General features: G+C 43.7%; 2 protein-coding genes across 6 annotated transcripts in view; one reads left to right on the top strand and one right to left on the bottom strand.

The window, feature by feature from the left end:
• Nucleotides 1-4,455, top strand: part of CDC23 (cell division cycle 23) — a 44,847-nt gene extending 40,392 nt beyond the window's left edge. For all 3 annotated transcript variants that reach the window (XM_047845363.1, XM_047845454.1, XM_047845286.1), the window contains 7 exons: nt 913-1,066; nt 1,182-1,301; nt 1,642-1,717; nt 2,007-2,068; nt 2,767-2,845; nt 2,923-3,042; nt 3,459-4,455. In XM_047845363.1, the coding sequence (XP_047701319.1) occupies nt 913-1,066; nt 1,182-1,301; nt 1,642-1,717; nt 2,007-2,068; nt 2,767-2,845; nt 2,923-3,042; nt 3,459-3,629 (782 nt within the window). In that variant the 3' untranslated portion in view covers nt 3,630-4,455. The remainder of the gene's footprint in view (nt 1-912; nt 1,067-1,181; nt 1,302-1,641; nt 1,718-2,006; nt 2,069-2,766; nt 2,846-2,922; nt 3,043-3,458) is intronic.
• Nucleotides 4,456-5,003: 548 nt separating this feature from the next.
• KIF20A (kinesin family member 20A) lies at nt 5,004-15,212 on the bottom strand. 3 transcript variants are annotated; one of them, XM_047845104.1, is made up of 19 exons: nt 15,080-15,212; nt 14,440-14,625; nt 13,211-13,300; nt 12,988-13,107; nt 12,277-12,415; nt 11,974-12,161; nt 11,758-11,887; nt 11,381-11,575; nt 11,162-11,273; nt 10,986-11,054; nt 10,172-10,315; nt 9,865-10,030; nt 9,590-9,697; nt 9,359-9,498; nt 7,634-7,736; nt 7,137-7,335; nt 6,810-6,901; nt 6,447-6,584; nt 5,004-5,562 (listed from the first exon to the last, which is right to left on the bottom strand). In XM_047845104.1, the coding sequence occupies exons 2-19, from the start codon at nt 14,602-14,604 to the stop codon at nt 5,245-5,247; spliced, it is 2,616 nt and encodes an 871-aa protein (XP_047701060.1). In that variant the 5' UTR covers nt 14,605-14,625; nt 15,080-15,212; the 3' UTR covers nt 5,004-5,244. The 3 variants fall into 3 exon arrangements, with proteins under 3 accessions (XP_047701060.1, XP_047701047.1, XP_047701138.1); XM_047845091.1 differs by having other exon boundaries at nt 9,590-9,754; nt 15,080-15,211; XM_047845182.1 differs by lacking the exon at nt 14,440-14,625 and having other exon boundaries at nt 9,590-9,754; nt 15,080-15,208.
• Between the last annotated feature and the right edge of the window lie 71 nt (nt 15,213-15,283).

Genomic DNA, 15,283 nt, shown 5'->3' with positions numbered 1-15,283 from the left:
CATAACCATAAATCCAGTTTAGAACATTCTGACACCCCTGGAAGTTCCCTTGAGTCTGTTTGCAGTCAGTCCTTCTTGCATCCCCCAGCAGACACAGATTTGCCTTCTATCTCTATATTTTGCCTTTTCTAGAAATTTTCATGTGAATGGTATCTTGCAGTTTTTAGTCTTGTTTGGCTTCTTTCACTTAGCTGTTTCTGAGATTCACCAGTGTTGTAGCATGTTTCAGTAGTTTTTTTTTTTTTTTTAAGTTTATTTATTTATTTTGAGAGAGAGCTCAGCACGTGCATAAATTGGGAGGGGCAGAGAGAGAGGAAGAGAGAAACCACCCAGACACCCCTCAGTAGTTCTTTTGAATGTTGAGTAGTACTCCATTGTTTGGATATGTATATTTTGTTTATCCATTTGCCAGTTGACTTAAGATAAATGGGTTTTATACCCTTTCTGCAAATAAAATCTTCCACAGATTCCTAAAAGCTCTCACTTGCTCTTTTCAAGACCAACAATGATAGATCTGATTTGATTCTTATGGGAGAGAGGAGCTCAGAGCTCTACCTTTTTATCCCTTGAAGTACCTCTTTAGAAACCTGGGAATGTAGTTGGAAAACTACCAAACTGTAGAAATTTCCCATCCTTTGTTAAGAAAATATGTGTAAGTGCTATATCCAGATGAAATAAACTGAAGAAAAACTTGAAGTGTTAGGGAACATTTTTTTTTTTAAACCAATATGTGTGATAGATGAGTATATTTCCCAAGGGAATAATGATGGTCCCTTCATGTACATTTTGGCTTTTCTGCAAATACTTTGGGGGAATGAGTTATAGTTTCATGCCTGCTCTGTGGAATGCTATTTTAGGGAACTTTTATTTTTATCTCTCTAGTTACTTACATGTCTTTTGTTTTTCAATCAGGCAATTACTATAGTTTGCGTTCTCAGCATGAGAAGGCAGCCTTATATTTCCAGAGAGCACTGAAATTGAATCCTCGGTATCTTGGGGCATGGACACTGATGGGACATGAGTACATGGAAATGAAGAACACATCTGCTGCTATTCAGGCATACAGGTGAGTTTCTGGTTGAGTGGTGAGGTGGAAGAGATTGATGTTAGGAGCCTCTCTTGAGCCTGCAAGTCTCTAACCTTGATTCTCCCCTCTTACCAATGTCTCTTTTGTTTCGTAGACATGCCATTGAGGTCAATAAACGGGACTACAGAGCCTGGTATGGGCTTGGACAGACCTATGAAATCCTCAAGATGCCATTTTACTGCCTTTATTATTACAGACGGGCCCATCAGCTTCGGTAAATCTGACCAGTTGATGATGTGTTTGTTATGAGAAGGGCTAGTACTTTATCTTTTGATAGCTACTGAAGAATCACAGTGAATGAATGTTTTTCACTCTTAGAGACCTGGGTGTAAACTTGCCCTATGCTCCTTGGTCATTTTTATGCAGTATATTCTGATGGGTTAGTTGGTAGTATAATTGTGAACACAAAATACTGTAATTATATGAAGTATTGGATTAAAGGCTAATCCCTGCATGGATTTGAATTAGTGGTTGTTGGTGGTATGTCCTCAAGGTTGGACTTTAGTAACTTTTTAAAGTCTTTGCTCAGACTGCCTATTCCTCCTCTTTCTTAGGCCGAATGATTCTCGTATGCTGGTTGCTTTAGGAGAATGTTATGAGAAACTCAATCAACTAGTAGAAGCCAAAAAGGTATCTGAATTTGGGTCCTGGAGAATTTGAATGGAGATGTGCTGTTTGGATGAAGGGTTGGTCTCTCTGTGCTCTAATTTTCCTTCATGTTGATCTATCTACCTAGGAAAGTTTTAAGTATTTATAGGTGGATAGGCTAAAAAGCAAAGCATGGCTGACATTGTCAGTGGGATTATCAGTCTGGTACAAATGCTTTGTATTCTGCAAATCTGAACTTCTGGGAGGCTTGTAGGACTTGAGCCTTTATATGGGACAGTGGTCAAAAGTGATCAGTTTATTGTTTTGACAGTGTTATTGGAGAGCTTACGCCGTGGGAGATGTGGAGAAAATGGCTCTGGTGAAACTGGCCAAGTGAGTGAAAGGAATGAAATGCTGTTGTTATTTCTGCTGGCTTCTCTGGTACGGCTCATCCTGTACTCTCTAGAGCCCCCATCGTCCTCCTACATGAGTGTGCAGATGCATCAGGGTGTGTGAATACTGGTCTGGAAGTTAAGCCATCTTGACTCAGGAGACTCCTCTCTAAAGGGGGAACTGCTTTCCTGTTAGGCAAGGGATCAAGAATGAATTGAAAGGAATGAAATTTTCATGTCAAAGCAGTCTAGGAAAACTACTTTAAGTACTGATCCTCCTCCAGATAAAGCCCAAGGAAATAAGGAATGACTCAGAAATAGCAGGCAAACAAGTCTTAAATGCAATCTTATTCCTGCCAGTTCTTTTCTGAATTCTTAGAAAAAAGTCTGAATTGCTTGGTGTCTTTTTAAAATTTTGCTCAGAGTATTATCAGAGAATTTTGCAAAGGTGTGTTGTCCACTATAAGTATTTACCTACTCTCCCTCCATCACCAGTAGGAGAGGAACGAGGCTGAGTTTTGATGAGGTATCCATCACATTGGGACACTAATATTATTCTGGGTCCCAGTGTGCCATTTATATCAAACCTTGTAGTTTTCTCTGTATTGCCATTTTTGGGGTCTTAATCATGTGCTTTGCGTTTTACCATTAGCTTGCTCTGAGATCTGATTTGTACTTACAGACCTATTTATTTTGTAGGCTTCATGAACAGTTGACTGAGTCAGAACAAGCTGCCCAGTGTTACATCAAATATATCCAAGACATCTACTCCTGTGGGGTATGTTTCACGACCATGCGAACTGGGTAGCTGATCGTATTCTCATCGCCTTAGTCACTCTTGCTTTCCTTATCCAGGAAATAGTGGAGCACTTGGAGGAGAGCACTGCTTTCCGTTATTTGGCACAGTACTATTTTAAGTGCAAGCTGTGGGATGAAGCTTCAACTTGTGCCCAAAAGTGTTGTGCATTCAATGATGTGAGTAGCAGTTCTTTGCTCAAGGGTTTGGATTTTAGGTTCAAACATATGATGTTTAAGAGGCACCTGGGTGGCTCAGTCGGTTGAGCATTCAACTCTTGGTTTTGGCTCAGGTCATGATCTCACGGTTCGCGAGTTTGAGCCCCACCTTGGGCTCTGCGTTGATAGTGTGGATCCTGCTTGGGGTTCTCTCTTCCTGTCTCTCTGCCCCTCCCCTGCCTTTGCTCTTTCTCTTAAAATAAATTTAAAAACAAACAAAACATATGATGGTTATGATCATCTGAGAGTGGAAGATGGGTAAGAAGGTAAGTGGAAAGGCTTCCTTGATCTGTGAAACTTTTACATCAGTATTTTAGAACTGGTTTTTGAGAATAGCCTTGGATAGACTTTGAAACACTTTTCTGATTTTGTTTCAGACCAGGGAAGAAGGCAAGGCCTTGCTCCGGCAAATCCTACAGCTTCGGAACCAAGGGGAGACTCCCTCCACTGAGATGCCTGCTCCCTTTTTCCTCCCTGCTTCACTTTCTGCTAACAACACTCCCACACGCAGAGTTTCTCCACTCAACCTGTCTTCAGTCACACCGTAGTTGGCTGTTTTCAAGCCAGCATACTACTAGACCCATGTTAAGCCTTACTTCTGTGTAAGGAATGGCCACATCTGTTCTTCCAAGGACCTTAGTTGTCCGTTTGTACAGATGGAAACAGCTCCTTGGGGATGGTTTACAGAATCTGACAGAATAATCCTGGCAGGAACGGACATGGTCTTTTGCCGGTTAGAAGCACTTCTGTTTCCCTTCTGTTCAGAGAGTGGCTACGGATCCGGGCCTTCTTCCCAGACCTTTTCTCCCCATCTAAAAAACATCCCTTTAACAGCACTTTAGTACAGGCAAGGCTTACAGAAACCAAGTTTTAATGCTGCTGGGAGTGAGAGATTTCTTTAGGGAGGGATGGAAGGGAGAACAGTGTGCCACTCTACCCTCTGCAGGCAGTAGGGGCACTGGATACCCTAGGAAGGTGAGGGTACCGGATAGACATGACCTCATCATTCTGGATTTACTGAGCATGACTATGCTGTCAGAGGTAAGATTTAAACGGAAGCTACACATTTGTTCTTGCTCTGGGGGGACATTCTTCAGAAACATAATTTTAAGAACTCTTCATAGAAATTTTCATATTGGAATTAACTTACTAGAGTTGAATGAAAGAGGGGGCAAAAAGAATCTTACTTTGCATGGAACTGTTGATGGCAAAAGAGCCTATGGAGTTACCTATACTCTTACTAAAGCGAAGCAAGGAGTCAGGATTACAGATAATTTCATGGATTTTCAAGAGGTGTTAGGTTTTGTGACCGTATAGACAAGAATAAACCCATTTCAACCTGGTCTGTTGTAATAAATATTTTCGATGTAGTTATTTTCGATGTAGTTATGTTCCCTACCCACCCCCCCAACCCCCCCAACCCCCCCAACCCCCCCCAACCCCCCCCCCCCCCCATGCCGCCATGCCTATTTTCTCCCAACAGAATGGTTCCTTTCAGGCTTCACCTGTTTAGACAAGGCAAAGGGAGTCATTCTTGCTGTGCTCTTGGAGGGTTTCAGGCCTGTGCATGTGTATTCAGTGGGAAGTAATATATGCTATGCTTGTAATGTCTGCTGTAATGAATTTGAACTGTAGATACCATGGATTATTCTGAGCTCAGGGTCCAGCCTTCCTTTACTGTTTCCAGAACAAGTTTGTTACCCATTCACCAACTAAAGTCTGACACTTCATTTTATATTAAGGAAGGTTTAGAATATCTAATGTCCCTTGAATTCATTTTTTACCAAGTTTTCTTAGCTGTACACTAGTTACACGTCTCTACTGCCATTCCTGTGCAAGGTTCCAAAGGGCCTGAATTTTTAATTTAAAAATTTTTTTCCCATTTTACAAGTTCTGTTTTAATGAATTTGTTAAATTTGGAATTCAAACAAAAAATGTGAATATGTTTATTTAATATAACTTTGTGTGTGCATAGAAACCATATAAGTAAAAAAGCAATGAGATTACATAGGTGATTATATTACAAAAGGGAAGAAAATAACTAGTACCTGTATATTGCATTCTGGATACAGTTCCAGGTATGTGATAAAGCTTAAAAGAGACCTATTTGTCCAGCAGCTGACCCGCCTCAGAGCAACGACTGCTCTCTCCTTCCCTACAGCCTTAGTATTTTTTGCCAAAGGGCCCGGATTTGAGTAAAGGGGAGCGCCGTGAGCGCAGGATCCGTGCATAAGGGCTACAGTCTGTTGAGCTCTGGCAGGTGGGTGTTCTGGGGAGTAAGTTTCGAAGAAATGGTTTCTTCCCTGGGGGCTGTTGGTTTGGTTGCTGGTTTTCCTGGTTGGCACCAAGGCGTTTTTTGGTAGAAGCCTGGCCTTGGAGTTTTAGTACAGTATGATACTGCTCTGCGATGCATGCTGCCTTCTTCCGAAGGTCCAGTTTCACTAGCATCATGTTATTCTGCAGCTCAGCCAGGGTCTGATCCTAGAAAGATGAATAAAGTTACAGAAAACCTTTCTGTCTGGTGTATTATAGAAACAAAAGGGTAAGGTACTCACCATCTGTTATTAACAACTGTTTTTAAAAAGATTAATTCTTTAAGTTAGAGCTTTTAATGGAATAGGGGGTATTTTCCTTAAGACCCCAACAAATAGCACTGAAGAGGAAGACATTTTTTAACACGAGGTGGCATGAACTTGAATAAGTTTACTTAACCTCCAAGAACGTTAGTGCCTAGGTATCAAATCAAGATACACAGCTCCTTTTTATTTTTTATTTTTTAGTTTATTTACTTATTTTTGCTAATCTCTACACCCACTTGGGGTGCCTGGGCGGCTCAGTCAGTTAAGGGTTCAACTTTGTGTCAGGTCATGATCTCAGTTTGTGGGTTTGAGGCCTACATTGGGCTCTGTGCTGCCGGCTCAGAGCCTGGATCCTGCTTCAGATTCTGTGTCTCCCTCTCTTTTGCCCCTCCCCTGCTTGCATTCTGTCTCTCTCTCAGAAAAATAAACATTAAAAACATTTTTTTTTAATTAAAAGAATAAACTAAACTTATGACCTCGAGATCAAGAGTCTCATGCTCTACTGCCTGAGCCAGCCAGGCACCCCTTAAAGTCTACACATTTTGGATGAAATACAATACTATTTATTTTCATCAGGTTGTTACAACAGAGAAAACACCTATAAATTACATAGCATAGTGCCTTGTACTTAGTGAATGGTTATTTTTACTTTGCAAAGAAAACAAACTCTCCTTATTCTAAAATCAGCCCCCAAATGTCTGCCTTTCTCATCTGCTTCTCATTCTTTCTCACATATACTCTGGGGTGGGCTGATGTGAGAGAAGGAAATATATAGGGTGTCCTTACCTGTTTGATTAAGATGTCATCACAAGTGGTCAAGGCTTGGCGAAGTTTTCCTGCCCCAGTGCTGTGGCAACAGGCTCTTTCTGCTGACTGGAGAGACTCACCAAGTTTCTGAAGCTCTGTCCGCAGCAGTCTTATATTCTGAAAAAAAACGAGTAGGAACCACACTGGCCAAGACCAACCAGGATAATGATCTGGAGGCACTCAACAGCCATTTGAGAGACGTAAAATTAGAAAGGCTAGTCAGTTAAATGAGGTAGCCACTCTCCAGGACAGCACAAAAACCCCCTGGTCCTCATGTAAATCAGACTGGAAAGGAAATTGCTTTATGTAAGAGCCTTGGTAGCAGAGAAAGGTATCAATTACCTTCTGTCCCTCTTCTAATTTCTTGTCCACATCAATGGTGAAAGGCTTGGCTGATGGTGGTGGTTCTAACATTTTCTGATACTTCTGTAGTTCTGAGAGAAGGAAAAAAGAAACTTCAAAATGTAGGCTTTCTAGCCTTCGACTTCCCTCTTAACTGAGTTAACAGTAGCTTGCAACAAATACAGAAAGTGAGGCAATGTGCAATCTAGAGTGAGAGGTTAGGGAGATACAGGTCCAAGTCGATGAAAGTATTTTGGAGTTGGAGTCAGAAGGCCCAAGTTTGAAAACCAGTTCTCTGAACCACTCTCATGCTTTGTGACCTCTCACCTTCAGTGGTGGAACGTAGCTCTGCTCTGCACTGTTCCAGTTTAGCTTTAACCTCCTGGAGCTGTTGGCTGGAGGCAGAAGCCGCCAACCTTTGTGACCGCCGAAGGGACAATTCAGACCCTGGTTGTTGATGGGCTATTGGCTGCTGTCTGGCTTCCTGCAAAAGAGCTTCTAGCTCTTCTATTTTCTCATCCCGCTCCTAAGAGGGAAGCAGAGAACACAATTCCATCCACAGTCAGACAAATCCTACAGGAACAGATGGCCAAATGGTGAATAAAACCTTCCCTGACACTTAATGCCTGTTAGCACTTATACCATTTTCTAGGCCAAACAAATCCTTAATCAATTCATAGACTGACACATATATAGTACCAAAGACACTAGAAAAAACTTGAATTACATATTCTTGCTGTACCAGCATTTATAACATCTATTTATCTCAGGCAACCCAGTGATGGGAATCAGTAGCTGGCTGGGGCTGGTTCAGGACAACTCACCTGAAGCTCTTCTTGGTAAAAACTTGTCAGTGACTCCTTGAGGATCTTTAGTTTCTCTTCATACATTTCCTCTAACAGTTCCTTTTGGGTATCCAAATGTTCACTTTCAGAGGAGAAAAATGGATAAAGAAGATGTGGTATCCATACACACACATGCATGCACACACTCACACACAATATTCCTCAGCTATACAGAATGAAATCTTGCCGTTTACAGTGATATGGATGGACAGAGAAAAGTCTTCGGTTAAGCAAAATCAGATGGGTACCTGAGTGGCTCAGTTGGTTGAGCATCTGACTGTGGCTCAGGTTGTGATCTCACTTTGTGCATTTGAGCCCTGCAATGGGCTCTGCCCTGTTGGTGTGGAGCCTGCTTGGGATTTTTGCTGTCTCCTCTCTCTGACCCTCCCCACTCATGTTTTGTCTCAAAATAAATAGAAAGACAAAATACCATATGATTTCACTTATATGTGAAATCTAAAAACAAATGAACTTAAAAATACTATTAAACTTAAAATTATTTATTTTTAAACTTAAGACTTTATTCCAGTCTTGTCACTTAAAAAAGTTTTTTTTAACATTTATTTATTATTGAGAGACAGAGAGTGAACAGGGGAGGGGCAGAGAGAGAGGGAGACACACTATCAGAAGCAGGCTCCAGGCTCTGAGCTGTCAGCACAGAGCCTGATGTGGGGCTCGAACCCACAAACTGCAAGATCATGACCTGAGCAGAAGTTGGACGCTTAACTGACTGAGCCACCCAGGTGCCCCCAGTCTTGTTATTTTTTTGTTGTTTTGTTTTCTTAGAGAGCACAAACCAGTGAGGGGAGCAGAGGAAAGGAAGTGGGCTCTGCGCTGACAGCCTGACGGCAGCAAGCTGATGTGGGGCTCGAACTCACGAACCGTGAGATCGTGACCTGAGCTAAAGTCAGATGCTCAACCGACCCACTCAGATGCCCCTTTTTTTAATTTATTTTTGAGAGAGAGAGATGGTGCAGGTGACTGAGGGGCAGAGAGAGAATCCTACACAGGCTCCACACTGTCAGCATGAGGCCTAAAGCAAGGCTCGAGCTCACCCCATGCAGGTCTCAACTTTAAAACAAAAAACAGACTGTTAAATACAGGGAACAAACTGGAGGGCAGGGGGGTAGGGGAAATGGGTAAAATAGGTAAAAGCAATTCAAAGGTACAAACTTCCAGTTATAAAATAAGTCACAGAGATGAAAAGTAAAACAGGGAATACGCTCAATAATATTATAATAATGTATGGTTGACCAATGGGGACTACACTTTCTTTTTTTTGAGACAGAGAGAGAGAAAGCATGGATGCATGAGTGGGAGACAGAGAGAGAGGGAGAGAGAGAGAATCTCAACCAAGCTCTGCGCTGGAACTCACAAACTGTCAGATCATAACCTGAGCCAAAATCAAAAGTCATATGCTTACCCAACTGAGCTACCCAGGTGCCCTAGATGGTGACTACTATTGTGAGCACTGAATAATGTACAGAAGTGTCAAATCCCTAGGTTGTACATGTGAAACTAATATAACATTGTGTGTCATTTATATTTCAATAAAACATTTTTTTAAAAAAAGAGAAGATAAGTGAGTGAAGATTCTGAGAAGCAAGCTTGGGAGACAGATCTTGAAGCACAAGATCTATGATAGTTTCTATTTCCCACCCTCTGGTCCTATTGACAGACCAAGAGGAGTCACTCAGCTGGTACCTGCACCACTGTTCCCGCTGCTGCATCTGCTCCACCATCTCATTGCAAATTTCATCACGAAGCTGAATCTCCAGCTGCAACTTTTCTTGCCGTTCTTTACAAAGCAGTGCTTTCATGGCTTCTACCACTTGTAGGAGCTCCTAGGAGAAACACAGAGGCGATCAGATGGAAGGCAGCATGGAAAATACATGGCCATAAAGCTGATACACCAAAGCTTTTTTGCATTCTCACCTCCTTGCCATACATGGAAATGTCAGCTTCATTTTCAGTGTCCTCATCAAGGCCTGGATCTGTCTTAACTCCTGTCTCTAAGCTGGGAGATGCCCGTAGACTGTGTTCCTTGATGAATGAATGTAGCAATGGGAATCCCAGTTGCACAGGTGGAGCATGCACAAGCTAGGGGTGGGGTGGGAAATCAACTGAATTCATAACTAGTCCCTAGTAGATTCCTTAAATAAAGGTACCAGCCCAAAGTGAGCACAACCATCACACCTACAACTTCTTACCTGGCTGGCAATGGCTGAGAACTTGGCCACATGAAGGGTCTCATCATAGGTAGATGCACAGGGATTCACATTGACAATCATGCAGGAGCGGCCTCGGCCTGTGAAGAAGCCTTGGAACACTCGAGTCAACTTGCTGTCACGAAAGGGAACCAGGTTCTGCTTTGACCTAGCAGGGAGAACAGAGCTTTGAGCAGAATTTCAGCCTTTGGTGTAACCCAGCACCATCCCCAGTGGTGACCAGGAAGTCTCTCAGCAAACTGTAGTGCTCCAGATCATCCTAGCGCATGGCTTGTAATCAGAAGCTCACCGATTCTGCTGGTTTTGGCGCAGGGCAGCAATACAGCGGCCCAGGGTGTGCAAAGAAGTATTAATGTTTCCTGCTTCCTTCAGCCGCTCACCACTCTTCTGATCTTTGCAGCGTTCTGAGCCAGCCAGATCACAAAGTGATAACCTTGAAGAATGGACAGGATCTGACATAAGGACCCCACATGTTATGAGCTTTCCAGCCCATCATATTGTTCTGGGGAGGGGAGGACCCACCAAGAATCTCTGTACTCAAGGAAGCAGAGCGAGACTCTAACAGAAGTAATTCCTCTGAGGCCCTCCCTTATCCCCTATTTCTATTACCACTTATGACCAAGAAGTCCAAATTTCTTTCTTTTTTTAATTTTTTTAAATGTTTATTTACTTTTGAGAGACCAAGAGAGACAGAGCACAAGCGGGAGTTGGGGCAGAGAGAGGGAGACACAGAATCTGAAGCAGGCTCCAGTCTCTGAGCTGTCAGCACAGAGCCCGATGTGGGGCTTGAACTCACTAGCAGTGAGATCATGACCTAAGCAGAAGTCGGTCCCCCAACCGACTGAGCCACCCAGGCGCCCCTCTTTTTTTTTTTTTTTTTTTTTAAAGATTTATTTATTTTTGAGACAGAGATCACAAGAGGGGGAAGGGCAGAGGAGAGGGAGACATAGGATCCAAAGGGGTCTCTGGGCTGATAGCAGCAAGCCCAATAGGGGGCTCAAACTCACAAACTGTGAGATTACGACCTGAGCCGAAGTCAGATGCTCAATGAACTGAGCCACCCAGGCGCTCCAAAGCCCAAATTTCTAAATGGAAAAACTTACTCGCTGATCTTGGGGATGATATCCCCTTCCCCTTGAAGGTGCAGGATCCGGATTGAGAAGATGCTGTGACTGGAAATCAAGAAAAAAAGAGAAGTTACTGTATATCTTCCATGACTATGTAGAGGACCAACGTTTCCTAGAACACAGTGAAAAGCTGACTCTCACAACCCATTCACCTGCGGCTAGAGTTCTGGTTCAGATGGGTACTGGCAAAGCTCTGGTTTTTACGACCCACTTTGAGCAGCTTCCAGGCCTCCTCAGCATCCTGAACATGAACCCAATTGAGATCTAAAGCAAAGAAGAGAGAGGAATGCATAAGATGGGAGCACCTAACTTTTCCTGGTTTCTCCCAAGTCCCCTTTCAGGGTTGTCCCCTGCCTCCCACTTTCCCATACCTTTCACATAGGGATTGCCATTCTGATCCTCACACAGCCGCAGAGTCTGCCTCTTGCGCTGCTGGCTAGGCGGTTCTAACAGGTCATAAAGCAGTTCGTTGTAGATCTCAAAGAAGGAGATCCAGATGGAGAAGCGGATGTCTGCAGGGACACTCACAGGGGCAGTGTCTGGCTGTGCCCATCGGTGACTCATTTCTGGGGAAGAAGCCAATGTACAGGGTATCAACCCTAGAGTAGTCCATCTCCCCTATGGTCTGCAGTGGCCTTAGAAGGAGCAACTTGGGTTGCAACCTCTGGTCTTTACCCCTGGCAGCTGTTGGGAGCAAGGGAGTGGGTTTCTACTGTTACTTGGCACAAAGCTCAATCATGGTACATACCATCCAGTTGGCTACTGCTTGTCATTTGACTGATGGAGGAGAGCCCAGCAATGCCACTGTCAAAGCTGCTACTGGTACCCATCCGTCCTTCAATGTAGACACTCCTCTTCAAGGAGGTGGACAGCTCCTCCTGGAGGGGCGCAGGAAAAAGATAAGCACAAAACTTTCCAGAGATTTATCCTCTTATCCCCACCTCTGTGAACATGAACACTTCACCTCTTGGAGGCCTCCATTTAGCAGGGCCAGTTTCTTTATCTCCTCCTGTCGAATCTGCTTACTGTCTAGCCAGATGACCTCATTGGAGAATATGGGCTTCAGATCAGGTGTTGCATGAAGTTGGCCTTGGAGGCTATTGAAGATCAGAGCCAGGGACCGGGGTAGGATTCCCCCATCCTTGATGGTACCTGGAAGCATGCGAAAAATGGACAGCTAAGTGCTATTCCCCAATTCAAAGCATCAAAAGGCAAAGAAAACACCATTACAGGCCAATCAGCAATTCTGTGAGGCCTACTAACTCACCTTGAATTGTGTGGGTTTTCCCTGAGTTGGTGACTCCGTATGTATAGATGAGCCAGTTCTGCCCTTTGAGTACATCCTTTACCATCTCTTTGACAGTCAGGTTGAAGAAAGATGCCTGTCCCACTTCTGGCCCGAAGATCTAGAGATAGACCCAATTTCTCAGACGCCCATCCCTCATCTGTGTAGAGGCAGAAGCATCCCTTCCTGGGTGACTGCCTCTGGACACTACTTAAGCAACTTCTTCCTACAGTGCTGCCAGCTGCTCTACAAACATTAAAGATTAAAACCACTCTCTTCCAGTGCATCTTTCATCCAAATCAACAAATACGTAAGGAATGCTAGCCACTAAATCTGATGCTGCAAACACAATGGGGTAACACAATGATCACAAGCGTGGGCTTTGGGGATGGGTAGCTCTAGGTGCAAGTCCCAACTCTACCACTGACTAGCTACATGGCTTCCACAACATAACCTTCACTGAGCTATAATATCCTTATCAGGAAAATAGGGATAATAATAATAATAATAGAAATGTTGGGAATTAATGCACATAAAGTACTTGATGCACTGGTTAGCACATAACAAGAGTCCCCAAAATTGTAGACATGCATATATAAGGAACTTAGAGTCAAGTAAAAAGCTTCCCTTTAAAGAGAGAATAAAGCTGTCTCTACATGTTGGTCCCTTGCTCATAAACCAGTACCTCCATACCTGGGAAAAGGTGAATCTATGTGTGGCTTGTCCAATTCCCCGCTCACTGCTCTTTTGGGCAAAGGAGTCCTTAGGTGCCTGTAGAACAAGGGTCTCCACATTCTCAATACGGACACAATCCTGAGAAGGGGGAAGAAAACGGTTGTCACAGAAGAAAATAATCCTGGGAACCCCTTCTGTTCTGCATCATTCCATCTTGAATCCTCCCTCCTCACAAACTCACCTGATCTTCCTGTCGTTCCAACTCTGAAGGTAACAAGGGCCTGACCCTCAGGTATACTTTCACCTTCTCTGTACTATCCTCAGATGGAACCTGTGGTAGAATTCCAGGCTGGAATCAGCAGTTACTTCCAAACAGATGGGCAAACATAGAGTAGTTCCAGAGAATCATGCTAACACTACCTCCATTTCACCTCAAATGTCTCTGTACAGCTACTCTATAGTTCTATAATCATTTCAATCCACATGTGTTTTTTCACTACTTCATCGCCCTTCACTATCTTTAGTATCTTGGAAACCTGGCTTGCCACAATGACATTCTGAATCAGAACTGGTTAACTGGTATGAAAATCAGCATGTGGTATTTTGGCAAAACACAACAGATAAGCACCCTGGAAGCAGACACACCTAAATTTCAGTCCCAATTCCATCACTTAGAACAATGACACCTTGAACAAGTTCTTTAGACTCTCTGCCTCTTTTTCCTGATCTGTAGAATGGGGTTAATAATAGAACCCACCTCATTCATTCAACAGATATTTAGAGATCTGCCTACTATGGCCCCCAAACTTTAATAGGCACTGGTAGTCTGGAGTCAGGGACTTTCTTAAGGCTCCTACTCTCATGAAACTTTCTCTATAAAAGAGGAGACTTATCAGTAGAAGTGATCTCAACCAGAGCCACTTTCCTGCCAAGGGACATTGAGGTATGTCAGGGTAAGTTCCTTGGTTGTGACAAGTGGGAAGGAGCTAGTGACATCTAGTGGGTAGAGGCCAGGTACGATGCTAAACGTCTTCCAAGGTAGAAGACAGCCCCCTGTAACAAATTATCTGGCCACAAATGTCACTAATGCTGCAGCTAAGAAACCCCAGTTTAGCAGAAAGCCTCCATAAATGGAAGCTACAGTTGATATTAAAACCTTACTTAATGGGCAGTATGCTCTTGTGTAAATTAACACATCTAGGCATCACAGTGAAGAAGAGAGAACTATTAGCTTTCTCTCACAGGATTAACTGAGTATGCACTTGAGAATGTTTCATTTTTACAATGTAAATAATGTTTCTTCCTATGGACACACAAATTTACATTTTTTACTTGTCATGATCTTAATTTGGAATTCATCTCCCAGACCCTCAGGATTATTGGTCTTTGCCCTGAAACTAATTCTGTATGGACAACTAGTAGGCTGAAGATATCACTTTCTGCTGCCAAGCCACTGTCCAACTCCTTTACCTGCTGCTTATCCTCCAGGGAGGTGGAGATGACAGAACAGTCTGTTATCAGGTCCTTGCGTACCACAGACCCTAAATCTGCAGCTGTGGACTCAAACATGGGGGAGACTACAACTTCCTCATCTGACAGCAAGCCGGCTGGTGGAGAAAGGATCCCTTGCGACATGACAGCAGGGGCAGCTTAGGTCTACAAAGAGACAAGAGTGGGTAGGGAGGAGAACCTTAAAGGACACAAGGGGCTGCAAATTCTAGCTAGGAAACAATTTTCTTGCCCCAGGACACCTTCCTCTCGCTGCTTGAATTCCTACTCCCTTTTCCCTTCAAATGCCAGGAGAGAAGAAGGGGATGAGACGGGTTAATTATGTAATCCAGTCTTAGGCATTTCCGACCGCCATGAGGAATGAACAGATACCTCACTCCAAAAGCAAAATCCCCACTCTAATTAGGGTGCCTAACCCACCGGTGTAGAGAAGGTGGTATAATTAGCTTTAGGCTTCTTCTCGAAGCCGGCCCCCAGGCCCAAAGGCAGGACAGACGTATAAAGAAAAAAAGGGATGGCGGCAGCTTCGCTTTCTGAAAACCTATCCCGGGAGGGCAAGAACTCGTACAGCCGCTGGACTTCAGGAGACCCGCAAACTCACCAAAGACGCGACACTCGCTCCTCCTCCGGTACCGGCTCACTCACACCCCGCAGCCGAACCTGGACTTTCGCAGTCTGAGAGCACAACTCCACCCACGAGGTGCACCTTTGTTACTGATACAATGTTTTAAATTACGCGCTGCGTTCGTTCGGCCAATCAGATAGCGGAGCCTGCAGCTGCCAATCAGCGCAAGCAAAGGGGGCG

The sequence above is a fragment of the Prionailurus viverrinus genome, chromosome A1 (assembly GCF_022837055.1).
Source record: "Prionailurus viverrinus isolate Anna chromosome A1, UM_Priviv_1.0, whole genome shotgun sequence".
Taxonomy (NCBI): domain Eukaryota; kingdom Metazoa; phylum Chordata; class Mammalia; order Carnivora; family Felidae; genus Prionailurus; species Prionailurus viverrinus.
The sequence above is the reverse complement of the archived record's forward strand: the minus strand, read 5'-3'. Positions and strand labels throughout refer to the sequence as shown.

Bases quoted from the DNA above. Each gene is read 5' to 3' on its own strand.
- KIF20A (XM_047845091.1), bottom strand. From the start codon at position 14,604: ATGTCGCAAGGGATCCTTTCTCCACCAGCCGGCTTGCTGTCAGATGAG. The intron at 11,055-11,161 runs GTGAATGGGTTG...CTTGATTTCCAG, and splicing joins AACCAGAACTCTAGCCGCAG to TCACAGCATCTTCTCAATCC. The intron at 6,902-7,136 runs GTGAGAGGTCAC...TCCTTCTCTCAG, and splicing joins GCTACGTTCCACCACTGAAG to AACTACAGAAGTATCAGAAA.